Source organism: Biomphalaria glabrata, chromosome 4 (assembly GCF_947242115.1).
Source record: "Biomphalaria glabrata chromosome 4, xgBioGlab47.1, whole genome shotgun sequence".
Lineage (NCBI taxonomy): Eukaryota > Metazoa > Mollusca > Gastropoda > Planorbidae > Biomphalaria > Biomphalaria glabrata.
The window spans coordinates 6,956,584-6,975,904 of NC_074714.1; the positions used below are offsets into that span (position 1 = coordinate 6,956,584).

The 19,321-nt window shown below is 35.2% G+C and overlaps 1 protein-coding gene across 1 annotated transcript; it reads right to left on the reverse strand.

Annotated features, from left to right (window-relative positions):
- Positions 1–11,359: 11,359 nt before the first annotated feature.
- LOC106061270 (uncharacterized) lies at positions 11,360–17,172 on the reverse strand. The gene is made up of 2 exons (XM_056026245.1): positions 17,017–17,172; positions 11,360–12,010 (listed from the first exon to the last, which is right to left on the reverse strand). Exons 1-2 carry the CDS (start codon positions 17,170–17,172, stop codon positions 11,360–11,362), a joined length of 807 nt encoding a protein of 268 aa, XP_055882220.1.
- Positions 17,173–19,321: the final 2,149 nt, after the last annotated feature.

Below are 19,321 nucleotides of genomic sequence, written 5' to 3' on the forward strand. Positions count from 1 at the left end.
TAACTTTTCGTGAATGAATATAAGTACAAAACTCACAGGTTTCTAATAAAAAATGTTTATTACCTATTTCCTTTTTTTTAAAACCTTTTCGTAGATGTGGCTGCCTGGTCGTGCGGTTTGCGCGCTGGACTGTCGTTCGGATTTATCGACGGTCGAGGGTTCAAACTCTGCCCGCTTCCATCCCCCGTCGTCCTGCGGGAGGTTTAGACTAGGAAGTAAACTATCTTCAACTATGAAGGAACATCCGAATTATGTAAAACATTTTACATGTGGCCCGCGACACGAGTGTTGAAAATTAAAATAGACCGCCACAATAAGAAAATTGGGCACCACTGACTTATCTTTTAATGTATACCACAAGACTAGAATATTTTATACTCTGATTAGATTTATCTTTTTTTTCGGAGTAGTTCAAGCGAGGTAACAAAATTACTTTTTGTTTTACTTAATTAATTACTCAAAATCAGGTGGCCGAGCCTCGCTCGGTTAAATAATTTCCTAAGTCATTTTGGAAATATTTTTGTAATTACGAAAATGAACGATCAGATAAAGACTACTAATCTGAAGAGTTGATTTAGTGTCCTGTTAGTTCTAAATGTAATTGTACATGGCGATTAAATATAAAGTCTCTTAAGTCCTCCTATAGTCTAGACAAACCACAGCTCATGTCCGTCTTATAGTTTTACAATACATCTTTTATGTAAAACTATTGTAGGTCTACTATTACTGGTTTAGAAGAAAGTCTTTGCAGTGTAAATTCTCAGATGGTTACGTTCAGACATTTAATTATGGAATTAGTATATTCATTATGTCTTTAGTACGAAACATCAAGTGACGCAAATCTCTACGTTATAGGGTAAAACAGGCACTTTGTCACAAAGTAAAATGGCGCATTTTTTCTTAATAGACTTAAATCATTGCATTAGTTTTCTAAAGAACCGTTTCCGTGGGACACCTCTGTTACGCCAAACAATATGCTCGTTACCCATACGGGATACGTGCCCTGCCCAGCCTGACTGTTGGACTAAAAGATGTTCATACCGGCTTCTGCCATCCATCCATCCCAGTGGTGCTACAGCCCGTGGAGAGATATGGCCTGCTTATACACATCCCTCCATTCAGATCTCACCTGGGCCTTCCATCTCCAAGCCCTAACCCCAAGCTTTTTACCGAGGTTTATAGTTAAATAAAAAGAGGCTGCAGCGTACGAAAACTCGTTGGCGGCTGGCTAGATATCTTGTTCAGTGTGAGCCAGTAAGGAGTAGAGAAGCTGTGTTATGACCATTTCCTTTGTTTTGGTACGGGACAGTAGACACAAAGCACGAACTTATGGTAATAATTCAACAGCAAAAATAATAATAATAAGGCTTGTCTTCGATTCCGAAGATAAATGAAGATTGCAGTATTTCCAGTGGCTACGCAGCCCCAGCTGTGACCTAAATATTTTGCCACACCCAGGGCAAGCATAACCATTGTCAACCGGTGGTCGATTAAGATTTTCTTTTCGCGTCTGCCTCTGTTCTCGGCAGCAGATTTTCTTTGGTCTCAAATGTGTATCCGGGGCCTTTGAATAGAGGTAATTCTTTAAGTCCGTCAGTTACGCTGGACAGAGCGGTATCCTGTATGGAAGACGAATCTCAGACGAACGCATGCCAAAGGCAGTCTTTTTTTGGTGAGCTAAAAAAGTATACGACGTAATACCGAAACGCTTAAAAGACCAGTTTAGGCGCCAACTTGCTTTAGCTGAAATAGAACAGCTGAAGGTCACCAGCAAAATAAACAACAAAGTACAAGGTATCTACACCGCTCTAGGCAATTCAAGTGTTATTAATTTATAAAGCCTTTAAAACACAATAACTAATCATACATCGGCACATTTACTTTCATTACTTTTCTTTCATAGTTCTATAATAAATCAATCTACAGTAAGATGGTGCGCAAATGTTTAATTAGGTCTATTGATCCTTTAAAACTCGTTATTGTTTGCAGAGAAATATTTTATTTTAGTGTACTGCGGTAAGCCTAGTGACGTAAGCAGCGTTTTTCCCGTTCACGTCACGGAAAATTTTCATTCATAAAACATTCTAGCCAAAATTAATTTTTCGATAATGAGCCATTTTCAAACCGATATAACGGTCGACCTCGAGTTTTTTCTGATGTGGCCAATGAGTTGAGAATTTTTTTCTCACTAATATGCACGTACCTTGCAATTTTAAAGAAAATCATTAGAGCCGTTTTCGAAATAAAATGTATATTATATATATATATATATATATATATATATATATATATATATATATATATATATATATATATATATATATATATATATATATACAAGAATTGCTCTTTTAAGAGTACAGGATTAATTTGTGAGAGCCAATTAATTGCTCAAATGAAATTATATAATCTTTATAAAATAAAGAGGCATTTCTTTTTTTTTTAAATGTTATTTGTTTAAGAAAATCCGTCGGCATAATGATATCGTAGAGCTAGGGAGAATTCGACTGTAGTATTACAAAAGTCGACTACAATCGCGTTTAGAAATGTCTTGTTTTTAAAAAAGTTTTGAGTGGATATAGTTTCAGATTTCTCGATTAAAAACAGAACCCATTTGAAAAGGTCTTCCTTAGAAGAGGAAACAACGCCTTCAATTTATTTGAATGGTTAATTTTAACACTGAGATTCTTCTACGTTCAAACCTAAATCCTAGATTTAAATCTACAATAAAAAGAAGACATTTTTTTTTGTCCCATGAAAAGTAAATTACCCCAATCCCAAGTTGTCAGCCCGTTGCGCCACCTTGCAGGACATAAGGCTCACCTATGGGGGTGGGGTGGGGAAGGCTTATCCTCCAACTCCATTTTTCGAAACACAGTTTTATAATTTATTTTATAATATGGATTTCTTAACTTCTTTAAATTGAACTAGGGCAGCTTTGTCACGTGGCGCTTCAAATGAACGTTTTACGATAAAAAGGCTCCTTTAGAATTGCAAAGCTTATTACATTTTTGAACACAGAAGTTGTGTGTATCTTGGCTGTAGTTTCGGGGCTACTGCATCTAGATCAATTAAAATGAGGTTCGTATATTACTTTAAGGTGTTTTTTTTCACCAATGATTAAAAATATACTAAATGTTCTATACACTCTTACTGTCACATTGATATATATGTACTCTCTCTCTCTCTCTCTCTGCTTCGCTCTCATTCTCTCTCTCTCCCTCTCTCCCTCTCTCATTCTCTCTCTCACACTCTCTCAATATATATGTCATGGGCGTAACCAGGGGGGGGGGTTCCTTGAGAATCAACCCCCCCCACAACGAAATGAACACCCCCTCATAAAAGGGGGGGGGGGGAGGATTTTGTGACTGATTTCTTTGCTTTGATTTTCTTTATTTTAGGTGAGATTTTAATATTAAACTATCACTTCCCCTGCGCAGCCAAGGGCAGTTTTGGGGTTAAATGTTAATCTAGAAACGCTACACTTAATAACTATAAACAACGCCAACACTATAACGCCAGATTCATCAGTCCATTTATTTACACACCCTCACAGTACGAGGTTACACACAACACTGTGATATGAACTTTCTTACCAAGGGGAATAACTCTGCATACTAATAACAAACACATACACATAAACACAATGTCAACATTAAATCCCCCTCTTCTATAAAACAAAAAAAAAAAACAAACAAAAACACAAGGTTACACAGTTGGTGTGGAAACACAAACTCAAAATCGGCCCCCCAGGCAGGTAAAAAGCCAGGTATTAATATTTTCATAAAGAACATCAGAATGAAATGCTATCAAAGGCAAATGACAGAGAAGAATGGAGAAAGAAGGTTAACAGATCTTGTGTAGTGCCCCAACGGTCCAGCAGACCACGGGATAGGTGAAAGTGAATGTGAAGTTAGATGTGAACCTGGCCTAATGTCTTTTAATGAATTACTATTTGATCTAACTGTTTTTCAAAATCAAATCGTCAAGGAAAAAAAAAATTTACGTAAAAAAAAAATGTTCCTTTTGTTTAGTGTTCTACGCCACGATTGCGCACTACAGTTCACGCGATAATATCAAAAACTACTTATTAATTGTTGTTTTAAATTATTTCCAACTTATATTCATACTTTTTCTCTTTAAAAAAAGTAAACATTTTTTTGTGTAAATCTAGTAATTAATATGACAGACCTTAGCAATACATTTGTAAAAAAAAAATAATTGTTTTGACAAAAAATCTAAAACTATTAGCATATATGTGTTTAAAATATGGTAAATGTTCATCTCCCCTACTAAAGTACCTCGCATGTTTGTTACTATTAATAGTGAATAGTTGTAAAAATGGTGTATTTTTACGAAAAAAATGCTTGCATAAGTGATTTCAAAAAATAGATTTGTCGTTTTCAGAAAAGAAAAAGTAGCCGATAGAAATCAGAACTTTGAATGGTCTAAACTATTCTGATGTCGGATTTTTCCTATATTTTCTTGTTTACGAGATCTAAACGGGACGGACGGTCGGACACATTCCACACAAAACTCCTCTTTCGGGGGCAGCTAAAAAAATCTTGAGATGTAAACTATATCTCAGTGACATCACCAACTTGTTAAGTCCTGGGAGTAGCAGCTAAACGACCACGTTACATATCAGACACCATCTGATCTACCGTGAATTACTTATTAAACATTGACTGTCAGGTACTCGTCAAACGCCACTGATGTATTGTCAGGTACTCGTCAAACGCCACTGATATATTTTCAAGTATTCATCAAACACCACTGATATAGTATCAGGTACTCATCAAACACCACTGGTGTATTTATAGATACTCATCAAACACCACTGATATACTTTCAGATACTCACGAAACACCACTGATGTACTGTCAGGTGCTCGTAAAATACCACTGATAGGTACTCATCAAGCACCACTTATGTACTGATAGTTACTCATCAAACACCACTGATGTACTGATAGGTACTCATCAAACACCACTGATGTACTGATAAGTACATAAAAAGAAACTATTTACAAGAACATAGTTAGGTTTGGAGGTGTTTCTATGAACTTAGCACAAATATCAAATAAGTGACCTTGAATGTTTTTAAAGGATTGTGAACGAAGTAAATAAAAAAACATTTGGCAATGATTTTTCAATCTAAGTGCAGTACATTGGGTCAACAAAGTTTCAATCTAAGTGCAGTGCATTGGGTCAACAAAGTTTCAATCTAAGTGCAGTACATTGAGTCAACAAAGTTTCAATCTAAGTGCAGTACATTGAGTCAAAAAAGTTTCAATCTAAGTCCAGTACAATGAGTCAACAAAGTTTCAATCTAAGTGCAGTACATTGAGTCAACAAAGTTTCAATCTAAGTGCAGTGCATTGGGTCAACAAAGTTTCAATCTAAGTGCAGTGCATTGGGTCAACAAAGTTTCAATCTAAGTGCAGTACATTGAGTCAACAAAGTTTCAATCTAAGTGCAGTACAATGAGTCAAAAAAGTTTCAATCTAAGTGCAGTGCATTGGGTCAACAAAGTTTCAATCTAAGTGCAGTGCATTGGGTCAACAAAGTTTCAATCTAAGTGCAGTACATTGGGTCAAGAAAGTTTCAATCTAAGTGCAGTGCATTGGGTCAACAAAGTTTCAATCTAAGTGCAGTACAATGAGTCAACAAAGTTTCAATCTAAGTGCAGTACAATGAGTCAACAAAGTTTCAATCTAAGTGCAGTACATTGAGTCAACAAAGTTTCAATCTAAGTGCAGTGCATTGGGTCAACAAAGTTTCAATCTAAGTGCAGTGCATTGGGTCAACAAAGTTTCAATCTAAGTGCAGTACATTGGGTCAAGAAAGTTTCAATCTAAGTGCAGTGCATTGGGTCAACAAAGTTTCAATCTAAGTGCAGTACATTGGGTCAACAAAGTTTCAATCTAAGTGCAGTACATTGAGTCAACAAAGTTTCAATCTAAGTGCAGTACAATGAGTCAACAAAGTTTCAATCTAAGTGCAGTACATTGAGTCAACAAAGTTTCAATCTAAGTGCAGTACATTGGGTCAACAAAGTTTCAATTTAAGTGCAGTACATTGAGTCAACAAAGTTTCAATCTAAGTGCAGTACAATGAGTCAACAAAGTTTCAATCTAAGTGCAGTACATTGAGTCAACAAAGTTTCAATCTAAGTGCAGTGCATTGGGTCAACAAAGTTTCAATCTAAGTGCAGTGCATTGGGTCAACAAAGTTTCAATCTAAGTGCAGTGCATTGGGTCAACAAAGTTTCAATCTAAGTGCAGTACATTGGGTCAAGAAAGTTTCAATCTAAGTGCAGTGCATTGGGTCAACAAAGTTTCAATCTAAGTGCAGTACATTGGGTCAACAAAGTTTCAATCTAAGTGCAGTACATTGAGTCAACAAAGTTTCAATCTAAGTGCAGTACAATGAGTCAACAAAGTTTCAATCTAAGTGCAGTACATTGAGTCAACAAAGTTTCAATCTAAGTGCAGTGCATTGGGTCAACAAAGTTTCAATCTAAGTGCAGTACATTGGGTCAACAAAGTTTCAATCTAAGTGCAGTGCATTGGGTCAACAAAGTTTTAATCTAAGTGCAGTACATTGGGTCAACAAAGTTTCAATCTAAGTGCAGTACATTGAGTCAACAAAGTTTCAATCTAAGTGCAGTACATTGGGTCAACAAAGTTTCAATCTAAGTGCAGTACATTGAGTCAACAAAGTTTCAATCTAAGTGCAGTACAATGAGTCAACAAAGTTTCAATCTATGTGCAGTATATTGAGTCAACAAAGTTTCAATCTAAGTGCAGTACAATGAGTCAACAAAGTTTCAATCTAAGTGCAGTACAATGAGTCAACAAAGTTTCAATCGAAGTGCAGTACATTGGGTCAACAAAGTTTCAATTTAAGTGCAGTACATTGAGTCAACAAAGTTTCAATCTAAGTGCAGTACAATGAGTCAACAAAGTTTCAATCTAAGTGCAGTACATTGAGTCAACAAAGTTTCAATCTAAGTGCAGTGCATTGGGTCAACAAAGTTTCAATCTAAGTGCAGTGCATTGGGTCAACAAAGTTTCAATCTAAGTGCAGTACATTGGGTCAACAAAGTTTCAATCTAAGTGCAGTACATTGAGTCAACAAAGTTTCAATCTAAGTGCAGTACAATGAGTCAACAAAGTTTTAATCTAAGTGCAGTTCATTGAGTCAACAAAGTTTCAATCTAAGTGCAGTGCATTGGGTCATCAAAGTTTCAATCTAAGTGCAGTACATTGGGTCAACAAAGTTTCAATCTAAGTGCAGTGCATTGGGTCAACAAAGTTTTAATCTAATTGCAGTACATTGGGTCAACAAAGTTTCAATCTAAGTGCAGTACATTGAGTCAACAAAGTTTCAATCTAAGTGCAGTACAATGAGTCAACAAGTTTCAATCTATGTGCAGTACATTGAGTCAACAAAGTTTCAATCTAAGTGCAGTACAATGAGTCAACAAAGTTTCAATCTAAGTGCAGTACAATGAGTCAACAAAGTTTCAATCTAAGTGCAGTACATTGGGTCAACAAAGTTTCAATCTAAGTGCAGTGCATTGGGTCAACAAAGTTTCAATCTAAGTGCAGTACATTAGGTCAACAAAGTTTCAATCTAAGTGCAGTGCATTGGGTCAACAAAGTTTCAATCTAAGTGCAGTACATTGGGTCAACAAAGTTTCAATCTAATTGCAGTGCGTTGGGTCAACAAAGTTTCAATCTAAGTGCAGTACATTGGGTCAACAAAGTTTCAATCTAAGTGCAGTGCATTGGGTCAACAAAGTTTTAATCTAAGTGCAGTGCATTGGGTCAACAAAGTTTCAATCTAAGTGCAGTGCATTGGGTCAACAAAGTTTACTATCATGGTGAACCTGCAATTTGGGTTATAATGTGCGAGACTAGTAAACAAAATAAAACTAAGACAGGCAGAGAAATACAGCCCGCTTTGCTCTGGTAGTTAGGTCATTAATACTATGGAACGGAATATATACATTTGAGTATGTGACCGAAAGAACGTACATGATAAGTAATAGAATGAGTGTAATAGTTTAAAACTTGGTTGAATGACATTATTAAAAAAAAAATATCCCCTAAAAAAACAAACAAATCTTTTTTTCCTACAAACTCTCTCCATCTATCTGGTGTACATTGTGTACACTTTATTGTTCTCACTTCTCGTTTTCAGATCAAGTTGAAACTTTGTACAATTATTTATTGTTCATAACAAAACATGAATTAATTTAAAAAAAAATCAAGCATTTAATTAATTGATTAGTGGTAATTAATTAATTTGTTTAATATAGAAAATAGAAATAAATGTTACAGTATTTAGATATATTGCTGTAAATATGCACCTTTCACCCTTATATAAGCTTTGTTTTTTTAAAATCTCGTGACAGAAGCCATACCAGTGTGATCAAGAAAAAAACAAACGCCAGCCCAGTGCAGCAACTTTTGATCAGAAATGCACACGTGGACAAGGACACGTCCTCTTTGACCCAGCCGGCTCCTGACCAACCTAATGCTACTAACTCAGACCGGTTGGTTTGACAACTTCTACACCAGCCACGTTTATCAAAACTAATGAAAATTGAACTGGCTATAAGCCTTCAACGGATCTCTCTCGAGCGACCAGTTGCACAAAGTCTGGGTGGCCATAAAGAAAATAATCACGCATACTGTTTCATGAATAGAGGCGCGGTGGCTGAGCGGTAAAGCGCTTGGCTTCCGAACCTGGTGAAGACTTGGATTTTTTATCTCGGGATCTTCGGGCGCCTCTGAGTCCACCCAGCTCTAATGGGTAACTGACATTAGTTGGCGGTTGATCGTTGTGCTGGCCACACGACACCCTAGCTAACCTAGGCCACAGAAACAGATGACCTTTACATCATCTGCCCTAAGAACTTTTACTTACTGTTTCATGAATATCTGGTACATTCACACGACTAAATGAGTGCAGTACAAAGTTATAAAACTTGACTCAAAATATTTAATTATAAGACATTATAAGTATATTTCAAACAAAGATCATGGTTCAGTTCGATTTATCGCAGATTATATTGGATTGTAGATTAATACCAAATAAACTCTAATCTGGAACAAAGGCAATTTGAAATTATTTCATCGCCAAATATATATTAAATGCCTCTGTATTGCAATTGTAGATCCATCTTCTCGCCATAACTAAGGCATTTATAGTACCCATCCTGCACGAACAAATGTCACTTTCAAAATGACGCATTCAACAGTCTGTTAATGAACATAAAATATAACAGAGGCTTGATACGTTTTGTTTATGCATTACCAAACATATTCCTGAAGACGAGACCAATTGAAAGCTTACTAAAGCTTAGTTCAACTACGCCTCATATCTGGATATATTAATATTACTCTGACAAACGAGCTATAGCTTTAGCATTTGTTTTTGTTTTCATGATGATAAATGTTTCTCTTTGATTCTCATTTTGTTCATGTGTCTTGGAATATGAACATCTGAAATCCCTACCCCTAATTGAGGGGTCCCGAAATGAGAGTCCGAAATGTGTTTTTACATTATATATTACACCATAATCTTATGTCATGATGTCAAAATGCAGGGGCCTTTAAAGAGGTCAAGCTACCGGGCCCCCGAATCCCTAGCTACGCCACTGTCTAATAAGAGTTTTCACGTGTACCCAATTAGGTAGCTTCTTCTCCAAAGATATAAACTACCAAATTTCAATGAAAATCATTAGAGCCGTTTTCAAATACCCTTCCATCCAGTTTCTTGTCAGTTTCCAAGTTTTTCATTTTCGAATCCACGAAGAGAGTGGAAGCTTATAGCAGACACCTAATTTGACATCAAATCTGTCATCGGACATCAAATCTGTCACCAGATCGGACATCAAATCTGTCACCAGATCGGACATCAAATCTGTCACCAGATCGGACATCAAATCTGTAACCAAATCTGACATCATGTTTGAACCCCCAAACCCCGCCCCCCCAAAAACAACAACAACAACAACGCCTGGCTACGTCTATGACCAATTCCATGCTCTAATACAGCGGTTCTCAACCTTTTAAGCTCGGTGACCCCTTTTTACAAGGGGGTCGCTACCCACAGGTTGAGAACCCCTGCTCTAATAGAACTGTGGACGAAGAAGCATTTGTACACATTTATCCTAGCATATAGAGATGTGTTTCTTTAGTTTCTTATATTCCTGCAAAAAGCTTTAAAATTTTCATAGCTTAAAGGGGTCACGTAATGTAACAAAAAAAAAAAAAAGCGGTCCTCCTAAAATTAAAAAAAAAGTATTTTACATTTTTTTGCTTGTTTTATCATTTTAATTCCAAGTCTATTGTAAGTTATATATGTGTGTAATAATAAGGCTTGTCTTCGAGTCCGAAGATTAAAGTAGTTCCCTACATATTTAGCCACATTAAAGGCAAGCATAATTTTTATCCACCAGTGGTTGATTAAGATTTTCTTTTCACCTTCTACGTCAGTCCTCGGCAGCGGATTTTCTTTTACACTCGAAAGTGTATCCCGCGGCTTTTGTGTGTGACCTGAAGCTGTCTCGTTCTAAAGCTGTTCTATATATTTGTATGGAATAACAAATATATCTAATTAAAAAAAAGATTTTGCACATTTTATATCATTTATTTTTCCTTTTATCCGTTATGATTCATACAGAATTTATCACAACGTGCATGAAGTTTTCTATAAAGTTTTCCATCTCGGCAGTTTCTGGGGTTTAACCGAGGATTGTCATACTGCATGCCACCTTTTGACATCATTCTATAATCTGCTTTAATACAGCGTCTTGTTTGTATAAAGAATGCTAACCTCATGTTGAAATATTAATCATTTCAGTCATTACGACACCTATCCCAAGTGTCAAATGCTTCCTTGTGTACTGGATTATCAAAATCCATATCTGGATCATCCATTATAAGTGACAAAATACGCATCAACAGAATAATCTGAATGCTAAAATACAAAATGCTCAATTGCTTCAGTGTTGAACGCATAATGAGGTACCATAAATACATATACAAGAGAGCTATTTTTAATGTTTTGCACTAATTATGTGACTTCTCTGCATCAACTCTCGTAGAACTTCCTTCTGTTGCTTGACATCATGTACTTCGACGTTTTCTTTGGCTTCAATTAGTTTCAAAGCAATAGATGTCTTCATACCTAAAACTGGGTTTATTTCGTTCTTGATCACATATAGATCATCTTGGACTTCCACATTGTCGACTTTAAATATGTTCGATGCAACTCCCTTCAGTTCTAATGCTTCACCCTCTAATACTCGTAGGGTAGTTTTTGAGTGCTTTAACTGAGTATCAGTTTCTTAAGTGTTTCACGTTGACTATGACATAAGCTTGTGCTCCTGTGTCAATCTTCATTTTGACTATTTTTGGCATAACATTGACATCCACCATCCAAACATTGACGTTGTTGTCAGTACCAACTGCCTGAAAGCACAACTCATTTACTTGGCTTACTTGACTTTCATTTTCCATTGAATCAACAGCTTTGAAATGTTTTGAACGACATTTTGCAGCAAAATGAATTATCTTTTTACACTTTACTTTATTACAATATCTGCAATCTTTAATGATACTTGTTACATGATTCTTAGCAATATTTTCCTGTGAGGTTTTTACTGGCTTGCTATCTTCTGTCTTCTCTAATTTATAAGCAGCATCTACATGTAGTCCTTTCATTTCTATCATTTGGTTTTGGGTATGCTCGTCAGTACGACTTATGCTTGCTGCTTTCTCTAAAGTTAAGTCTACATCTCTCAGAAGACTATCTCTCACTCGATCCAACTGTTTGCCACATACCAATCGATCTCTGGTGAGTTCATCTCGAAGGTTGTCAAACTTGCATTCTTTTGCCGAATTCTTCAAATCAGTATAATACTGTTCAAACGTTTCACCGTCCTTCTGATTTCTTGTGAAGAATTTAAATCTGTCATACACAGTGTTGGACTTAGGCAAAAAATGATTCTCAAACCGTTCAATTACTTTGTCTACAGTCTCATCTTCACATACTTGAAAAGTATTGTAGATGTCTCGAGCGGGTTCACCGATCAGGTGTAACAATAAAGCTTTCTTCACTGGCTCGGGCTTTGCATTGTTTTCAGTGGCGACCATAAACAGTTCAAAACTTTGTTTCGTTTTTTTCCATCTTTCAGATAGATTACCGTCTAGTGACAATGGCTTAGAAGGATTGAATATTTCCATTATTCGTATTGATTTTATGTCTAAATCTAAAACACCACGTAATACTAATCAATAGGCTAAAATGTACTTTTAGCAATTTAAAAACGACTACCTATTACCACAGCGCTTTAAACCAATCTGACACTACATCTGACACCTAATCTGACATCAGATCTGAAACCTAATCTGACACTTAATCTGACATCATTTTCTGTTGAAACAGTTTGAGTATCTAATTTCAGTCATTACGACACCTATCCCAAGTGATAAATGCTTCCTTGTGTACTGGATTATTAAAATTCATATCTGGGGCAGCCATGATAAGTGGCAAAATACGCATCAACAGATTAATCTGAATGCTAAAATACAAAATGCTCAATTGCTTCAGTGTTGAACGCATAATGAGGTACCATAAATAAATATACAAGAGAGCTATTTTTTATGTTTTGCACTAATTATATGACTTCTCTGCATCAACTCTTGTGGAACTTCTGTTGCTTGACATCATGTACTTTGAGGTTTTCTTTGGCTTTAATTAGTTTTCAAAGCAATAGATGTCTTCTTACTAAAACTGGGTTTATTTCGTTTTTGATCATATACAGATCATCTTGGACTTCCACATTGTCGACTTTAAATATGTTCGATGCAACTCCCTTCAGTTTTAATGCTTCACCCTCTAATGCTCGTAGGGTAGTATTTGAATGCTTTAACTGACTATCAGTTTCTAAAGTGTTCCACGTTGACTGATATGCTATTAGCTTGTGCTTCGGTGTCAATCTTCATTTTGACTATTTTTGCCATAATACTGACATCAACCATCCAAACATTAACATTGTTGTCAGTACCAACTGCCTAAAACCACAACTCATTTACTTGGCTTGCTTGACTTTCATCTTCTAGTGAATCAACAGCCTTGAAGTGTTTCGAACGACATTTTGCAGCAAAATAAATTATCTTTTTACACTTTCGGCATGTCTGTCCAAATGCTGGGCAATTGTATTTTCCATGCAATCTACCACAAGATCTGCAATCTCCAATGATACTTGTTACATGATTCTATGCAATTTTTTACTGTGAGGTTTTGACTGGCTTGCTATCTTGTCTTCTTTAATTTATAAGCAGCCTCTACATGTAGTCCTTTCATATCTATCATTTGGTTTTGGGTATGCTCGTCAGCACGAATTATGCTTGCTGCTTTCTCTAAAGTTAAGTCTACATCTCTCAGAAGTCTCTCTATCACTCGATCCAACTGTTTGCCACAAACCAATCGATCTCGAGTTCATCTCGAAGGTTGTCAAACTTACATTCTTTTGCCAAATTCTTCAACTCAGTATAATACTGTTCAAACGTTTCACCGTCCTTCTGATTTCTTGTGAAGAATTTAAATCTGTCATACACAGTATTGGACTTAGGCAAAAAATGATTGTCAAACCTTTCAATTACTTTGTCTACAGTCTCATCTTCACATACTTGAAATGTATTGTAGATATCTCGAGCGGGTTTTCCGATCAGGTGTAACATGAAGCTTTCTTCACTGGCTCGGGCTTTGCATTGTTTTCAGTGGCGACCATAAACAGTTGAAAACTTTTTTTCCATTTTTTACCATCTTTCAGATAGATTACCGTCTAGTGACAATGGTTTAGAAGGATTGAATAATTCAATTATTCAATAGGGTTTGTTGAACTAGTCCGTTTAGTTTCTTTGATTAAAAAGTATTGGGCCGGAAGTCGCTTTTTTTATTCATTTATTTTATGAGTATTTTACCCAAGATCTGTGTTGTTTTTTTAGGACTAGCTTATTTCATGTACCCGGCATTTTCCGATACACAATTTCATACACAAAGTAATTATTGAAAAAAATTGTAGTGATTTTAAACTTTAAATGATTACTTTAAAAGGTGTTACTCTAATCAATTTGAATATTATTTTGTTATGAATGTCACTGTTTATTTTGTGTCTGTTCTAGTTTCTTAAAATTTTTCTTGAGTAAAGGGGTCGTTTTTCTCCTAATGGGTATACCTGATTTCTCCAAGCAGCCTTTGTAAAATATTGGTCCTAAATAATGCTATGTTTATAAACGAAAAATCGCATGGCTACATTATGATGAATGTACGTGTTAGTTCAATATATTTTATATTACTAGGTAACTATAAATAACCGCATAAATAGATGTAAGTTTAATTTTTTTTCTGTTATATAAAGTCATATGGCAAATTTTTGTCTATATCCTAATTCTAAAAAGGAATAAAAATAGAATTATACAGTAAAAATAATCACTAAGTTTTTCTTTTAATAGTTGCGAAAGTCTAACTGAGTTTGTGTTTTTGCAGATGTACACAAGCTACACTATGAGTCAGTCCATCTCTTCTGACTATTTAGAAATGAGAGTACAAATGTAGGCTTCGATATTTTTAGCCTAAATTTAAGAAGTTACAATCTTCAAACAACTAATATATTGCCTCTTTCATAAAACTTTGTACTTAAAAAATAAATTTATCCAATGCTCGAAATCCTGCTTGTATACTTAGGCCCTATTTAAATCGATCCGGTATCAATGTATTAAGTAGCAATAACCCCGCAAAAAAATTAAATGAAAGAAGATTGAGATATACATATATTTTTGTGACGGTACGCACCGGTACGGGGTACCGGCACCTTTTTTCAATGTCGGGAAAAATGATTACTTTTCTTGTAATTCAACGTTAATTGTTAATTTATTATTAGTTGAAAGTTAGGCAATCTATCACTGAGTACAGTAGCCTCTTTTTTATTTTTACAAAATAAAAAGCACTTTATATACTTTCAGCCGACATGCCGTATTATTAAAAACACCTCTATGTGAACTTCTCAATCATCTAGAGTCTTAGACAGTCATTATTTTAGACTAGATTTAAGTAGAGTCTAGACCTAGATTTAATAGGCCTATTATTATAAAAAAAAAACAATCAGTCATTATAGACATCATTCGCAATTTTATTTTTAGGTCTAGGCATTGAAAAGTAAATCTATTAATAAACTAAAATCGATCTAAGTCTAAGTACTAACTTATTAAATAAGTCATTATAAGTAGAAGTATTATAATGAATATTGTATAGATCTAGATTGACTATATTATAGATAGATCTATAGATAGATCTCTAGTTTAGTAGATTAAGTATAGAGTATAGTAAACGTATTACAGTATTATTAGATCCATGTCTTATGTCTATGTCTATATCTAATTAATTCTAATAATCTAACAATTAAAAAACTTTAGTCTTTATTAATATCTAGACTTTTTTCTTATAAAATCTGACTATAGGCATAGCATAGGCTAGACTCGGCAATCTAGTCTCAAGATAGAATCTATACTATTACTAGATCTATTCGATTTTTATATATAGATCTAGACTAGAATTAGATTATAGATCTAAATATACTAATGGAGAGATGATATGAGGTGTTAGCTAATAGCGTTGCTCAAGAAACAAACCTGGGTTTTTCTAAACTCTAATACTTGGTATGTAATAGTAAAACAGCACCTACCTAAATAAATCGTAACTAGCAATCAAAAACCTATATTTATTGTAGTATATATAGGTCTGTGGTTGTATTTTATATAGCCTTCGTAACTTCTTCTATAGAGAAATGACTTTTTGTAATTTCTTTTACTGAAAATTGGGCTATTCGCGTCTGACACATATATAAATTTTATGTTCAGCAACAAACCCTATTAGATTCTATGTTTAAGTCTAAAACACCACGTAATACTAATCAATAGGCTAAAATGTACTTTTAGCAATTTAAAAACTACTACCTATTACTACAACGCTTTAAACCAATCTGACACTACATCTGACACCTAATCTGACATCAGATCTGAAACCTAATCTGACACTTAATCTGACATCATTTTCTGTTGAAACAGTTTGAGTATTTAATTTCAGTCATTACGACACCTATCCCAAGTGATAAATGCTTCCTTGTGTACTGGATTATCAAAATCCATATCTGGGGCAGCCATGATAAGTGGCAAAATACGCATCAACAGAATAATCTGAATCCTAAAATGCAAAATGCCCAATAGCTTCAGTGTTGAACGGATAATGAGGTGCCAGAAGTAAATATACAAGAGAGCTATTTTTTATGTATATATTTTATGTCTATGATTTTATACCTGTTAATTATGATCTAGGTTCACAGTAAAACTTTATTCAGGGCTTGTGGATCTATGCAAATCCTAATTTTTCCATTAGCTTTTTCCACAACTGCCATCTGACTCACCCACTCTGTAGGCTCTATCACTGGTTCTATGATTCCTCTCTGCACTAGGGTCTTTAACTCCTCCTTAACTCTTTCTTGTAAAGCAATAGGGATCTTTCTACACAGCAGAACCTTGGGCTTAATGCTGCTATCAATCTTTAAAGACACTTCTCCTAAGTCACCCAAATCACCAGTAAACTTTGGACTACAGTCTTCTTCTTGGTTATTCACTACTGATGCTATGAACCTATCTTTATTGACTTTGATTAACTTCATTCTTGTTAAAGTTTCATGACCTAGAAGGCATGCTAGATTATTTGGTACAACTATATATTCCACCTCAAATGTTTCGTTAGTTTTCTCATTTCTCGTCGTTAGAGTGGCTTTCCCTATGGGTCTCATTTCAGTCTTATTCCACATTAGTAATCTTTGCGTTGCCTTTTCTATCTGATTCTTATTTACGTATTTTTCCTGGATGGTATTTACATCAGCTTCACTATCCATTTGAAACCTTACACGGTGACCATTTACTGTCATAACTGCTGTCATCCTTTTCGTTTTGTGGTTCTCCAAAGACATCACCCATTCATTTTGTACCATTATGACATCTTCTCTTGTGTCCGACTGCAGCTGTCTTTCATCGTTAGACATATCATCTGACACCTGCTGAATTTTCTTTTTGCACATCACAGCAAAATGATGTCTCCCCTTGCATGCTAGGCACATTTTACCCCATGCAGGGCACTTTTCCTTAATGTATTCGTGAATCCTTCCACAATACCTGCATTTACCTTTCTGAATGTTTGTTCTTGAGGGTGTTGCTACTTTCTCAATGATTGGAGGGTCGGCTTGTATTTGTCTCAACTGTTTGTTGGCGGTCTCGTATGCTCTGCAAATATCTCTGCACCTTTCCAATGTGAGACTACTATCTTGTAGCAATTTCATTTTGAGGCATTCATGTCTAACACCAAGAACTACTCTGTCTCTAATCAAGCTATCTTCCAGGCGTTCAAAACAACACGTTTTTGCTAGTCTTCTCAGATTTGTTATGTACTTTTCAATGTCCTCGCCTTCTTGCTGTTCACGAGTATTGAACACATAGCGCTCATAAGTTTCATTCGTTTTTCCAATGCAAAAACTTTCAAATTTGTTCACTATTTCTTCCATCTTTCTTTCTTTTCCCTTCTCAATTTCAAGACCTTCATATATGTCCATCGCTTTTGTTCCTATAATTGTTAGAAAGGTGGCCACTCTGACCTCCTCTGATTCTTCCGACAATTTAATGGCTAACTCATAGTTTCGCCAGCTCCGGTGAAACTTTTGCCAATTAGCGGCCATATTTCCTTCTACCTCGAGCGGCTCGGGTACAGGAAGGAAATTTCTAGCTGCCATTGCACGGCGTAGCCTTGAATTGTTGCCTATTTATTATTGCAAACAATAAACCTTTATATACTGATTAATGATTACCTCTGATCATTAATATACCGCTGCCACCATGTTAATTATGATCTAGGTTCACAGTCAGCAATAAACAAACAACAACCATTAGTGTCATGGCGGAGAATGATACTTTATTATATTGAACGCGTGCACCTTTGCGCACCATATCAACAATACCAATTTATTGTTGTTTTTTTTTAACAATTTTTTTTTAATAAAAATCGAAAAAGACCTTGAAACACAAGTTAAAAGAAAGCGGATAGCGTATGTAAAAAATGGGCTTAAATTTTGTTTTCTATCAAATTAATTCATTGTAAGTAGACTTCATCAGTTATACAATGGTGATCACTATAATCAAATCGATGTAGAACGCAAGTTTCCCATTATTTCCCATATTATTTGGAGAGCTACCTCAATGTGTTAACAGGACTGACGATCAAGAGGTCAATTTGTTTTTAAAACATTCCCGTCTCTTATGAGGCTCTTTCAAGGAGCATTCGCGTTTGTTCATCATCGTGTCTTATGTAGTTGGTACGCTTCTTTACTGACGTTCCTGTGTAAGTCCCTGTTCAATTTCTTGACACTTATTCTCTGTCCACTTTTTCTTCGCTTCTTTCATCCCCTTTCTAATCCGTCTCTTGACACTTTTGTATTTGTGGACATATTTTTCCTTTTAAGCTCCCGTAGCTTGTCCCAGAGTATATCCTCTGTTATCCAGGGGTTTTTTGGTCGGGCGGAGCTTCCCTAATATTTTTTCAGGGCAGTATCTGTGACTGCTGTGTTTAGCATATTGACTTGTGTGTTATAGTTATAGTTATAATGTTTTTTGTTTGGTGTAATGCACAAATTGTAAGACAAATTTCCTTACGGATAATAAAGATTATTATTATTATTATTATTATTATTATTATATCCTGGTCATTGGAGTCCAAGATATTGAGGGCTGCAAAGTGTCCTCCTACCTGTGCTTCGAATATGGCAGCTACTTGGGAGGTCTTTCAGCTTGTCCAGGTCAAGTTATATCCTGGTCATTGGAGTCCAAGACATTGAGGGCTGCAAAGCGTCCTCCTACTTGTACCTCGATAATGGCAGCTACTTGGGGGTCTTTCAGGGTGTTTCTTAAAACATGTTATTAAGAAGTTAGAATTTTAAATTGTTAACTATTAGAATTTTAAATTGTTAACTATTAGAATTTTAAATTGTTAACTATTAGAATTTTAAATTGTTAACTATTAGAATTTTAAATTGTTAACTATTAGAATTTTAAATTGTTAACTATTAGAATTTTAAATTGTTAACTATTAGAATTTTAAATTGTTAACTATTAGAATTTTAAATTGTTAACTATTATGCTTGGAAAATGGGCTGATAGACGTTCGATATACATCAAACTTGT

Coding starts and splice junctions, on each gene's coding strand:
- LOC106061270 (XM_056026245.1), bottom strand. CDS start 17,172: ATGTGCAAAAAGAAAATTCAGCAGGTGTCAGATGATATGTCTAACGAT. Junction 12,011..17,016: donor GGATGACAGCAGTTATGACA/GTAAATGGTCAC, acceptor TTTTTGCCTAAG/TCCAACACTGTGTATGACAG.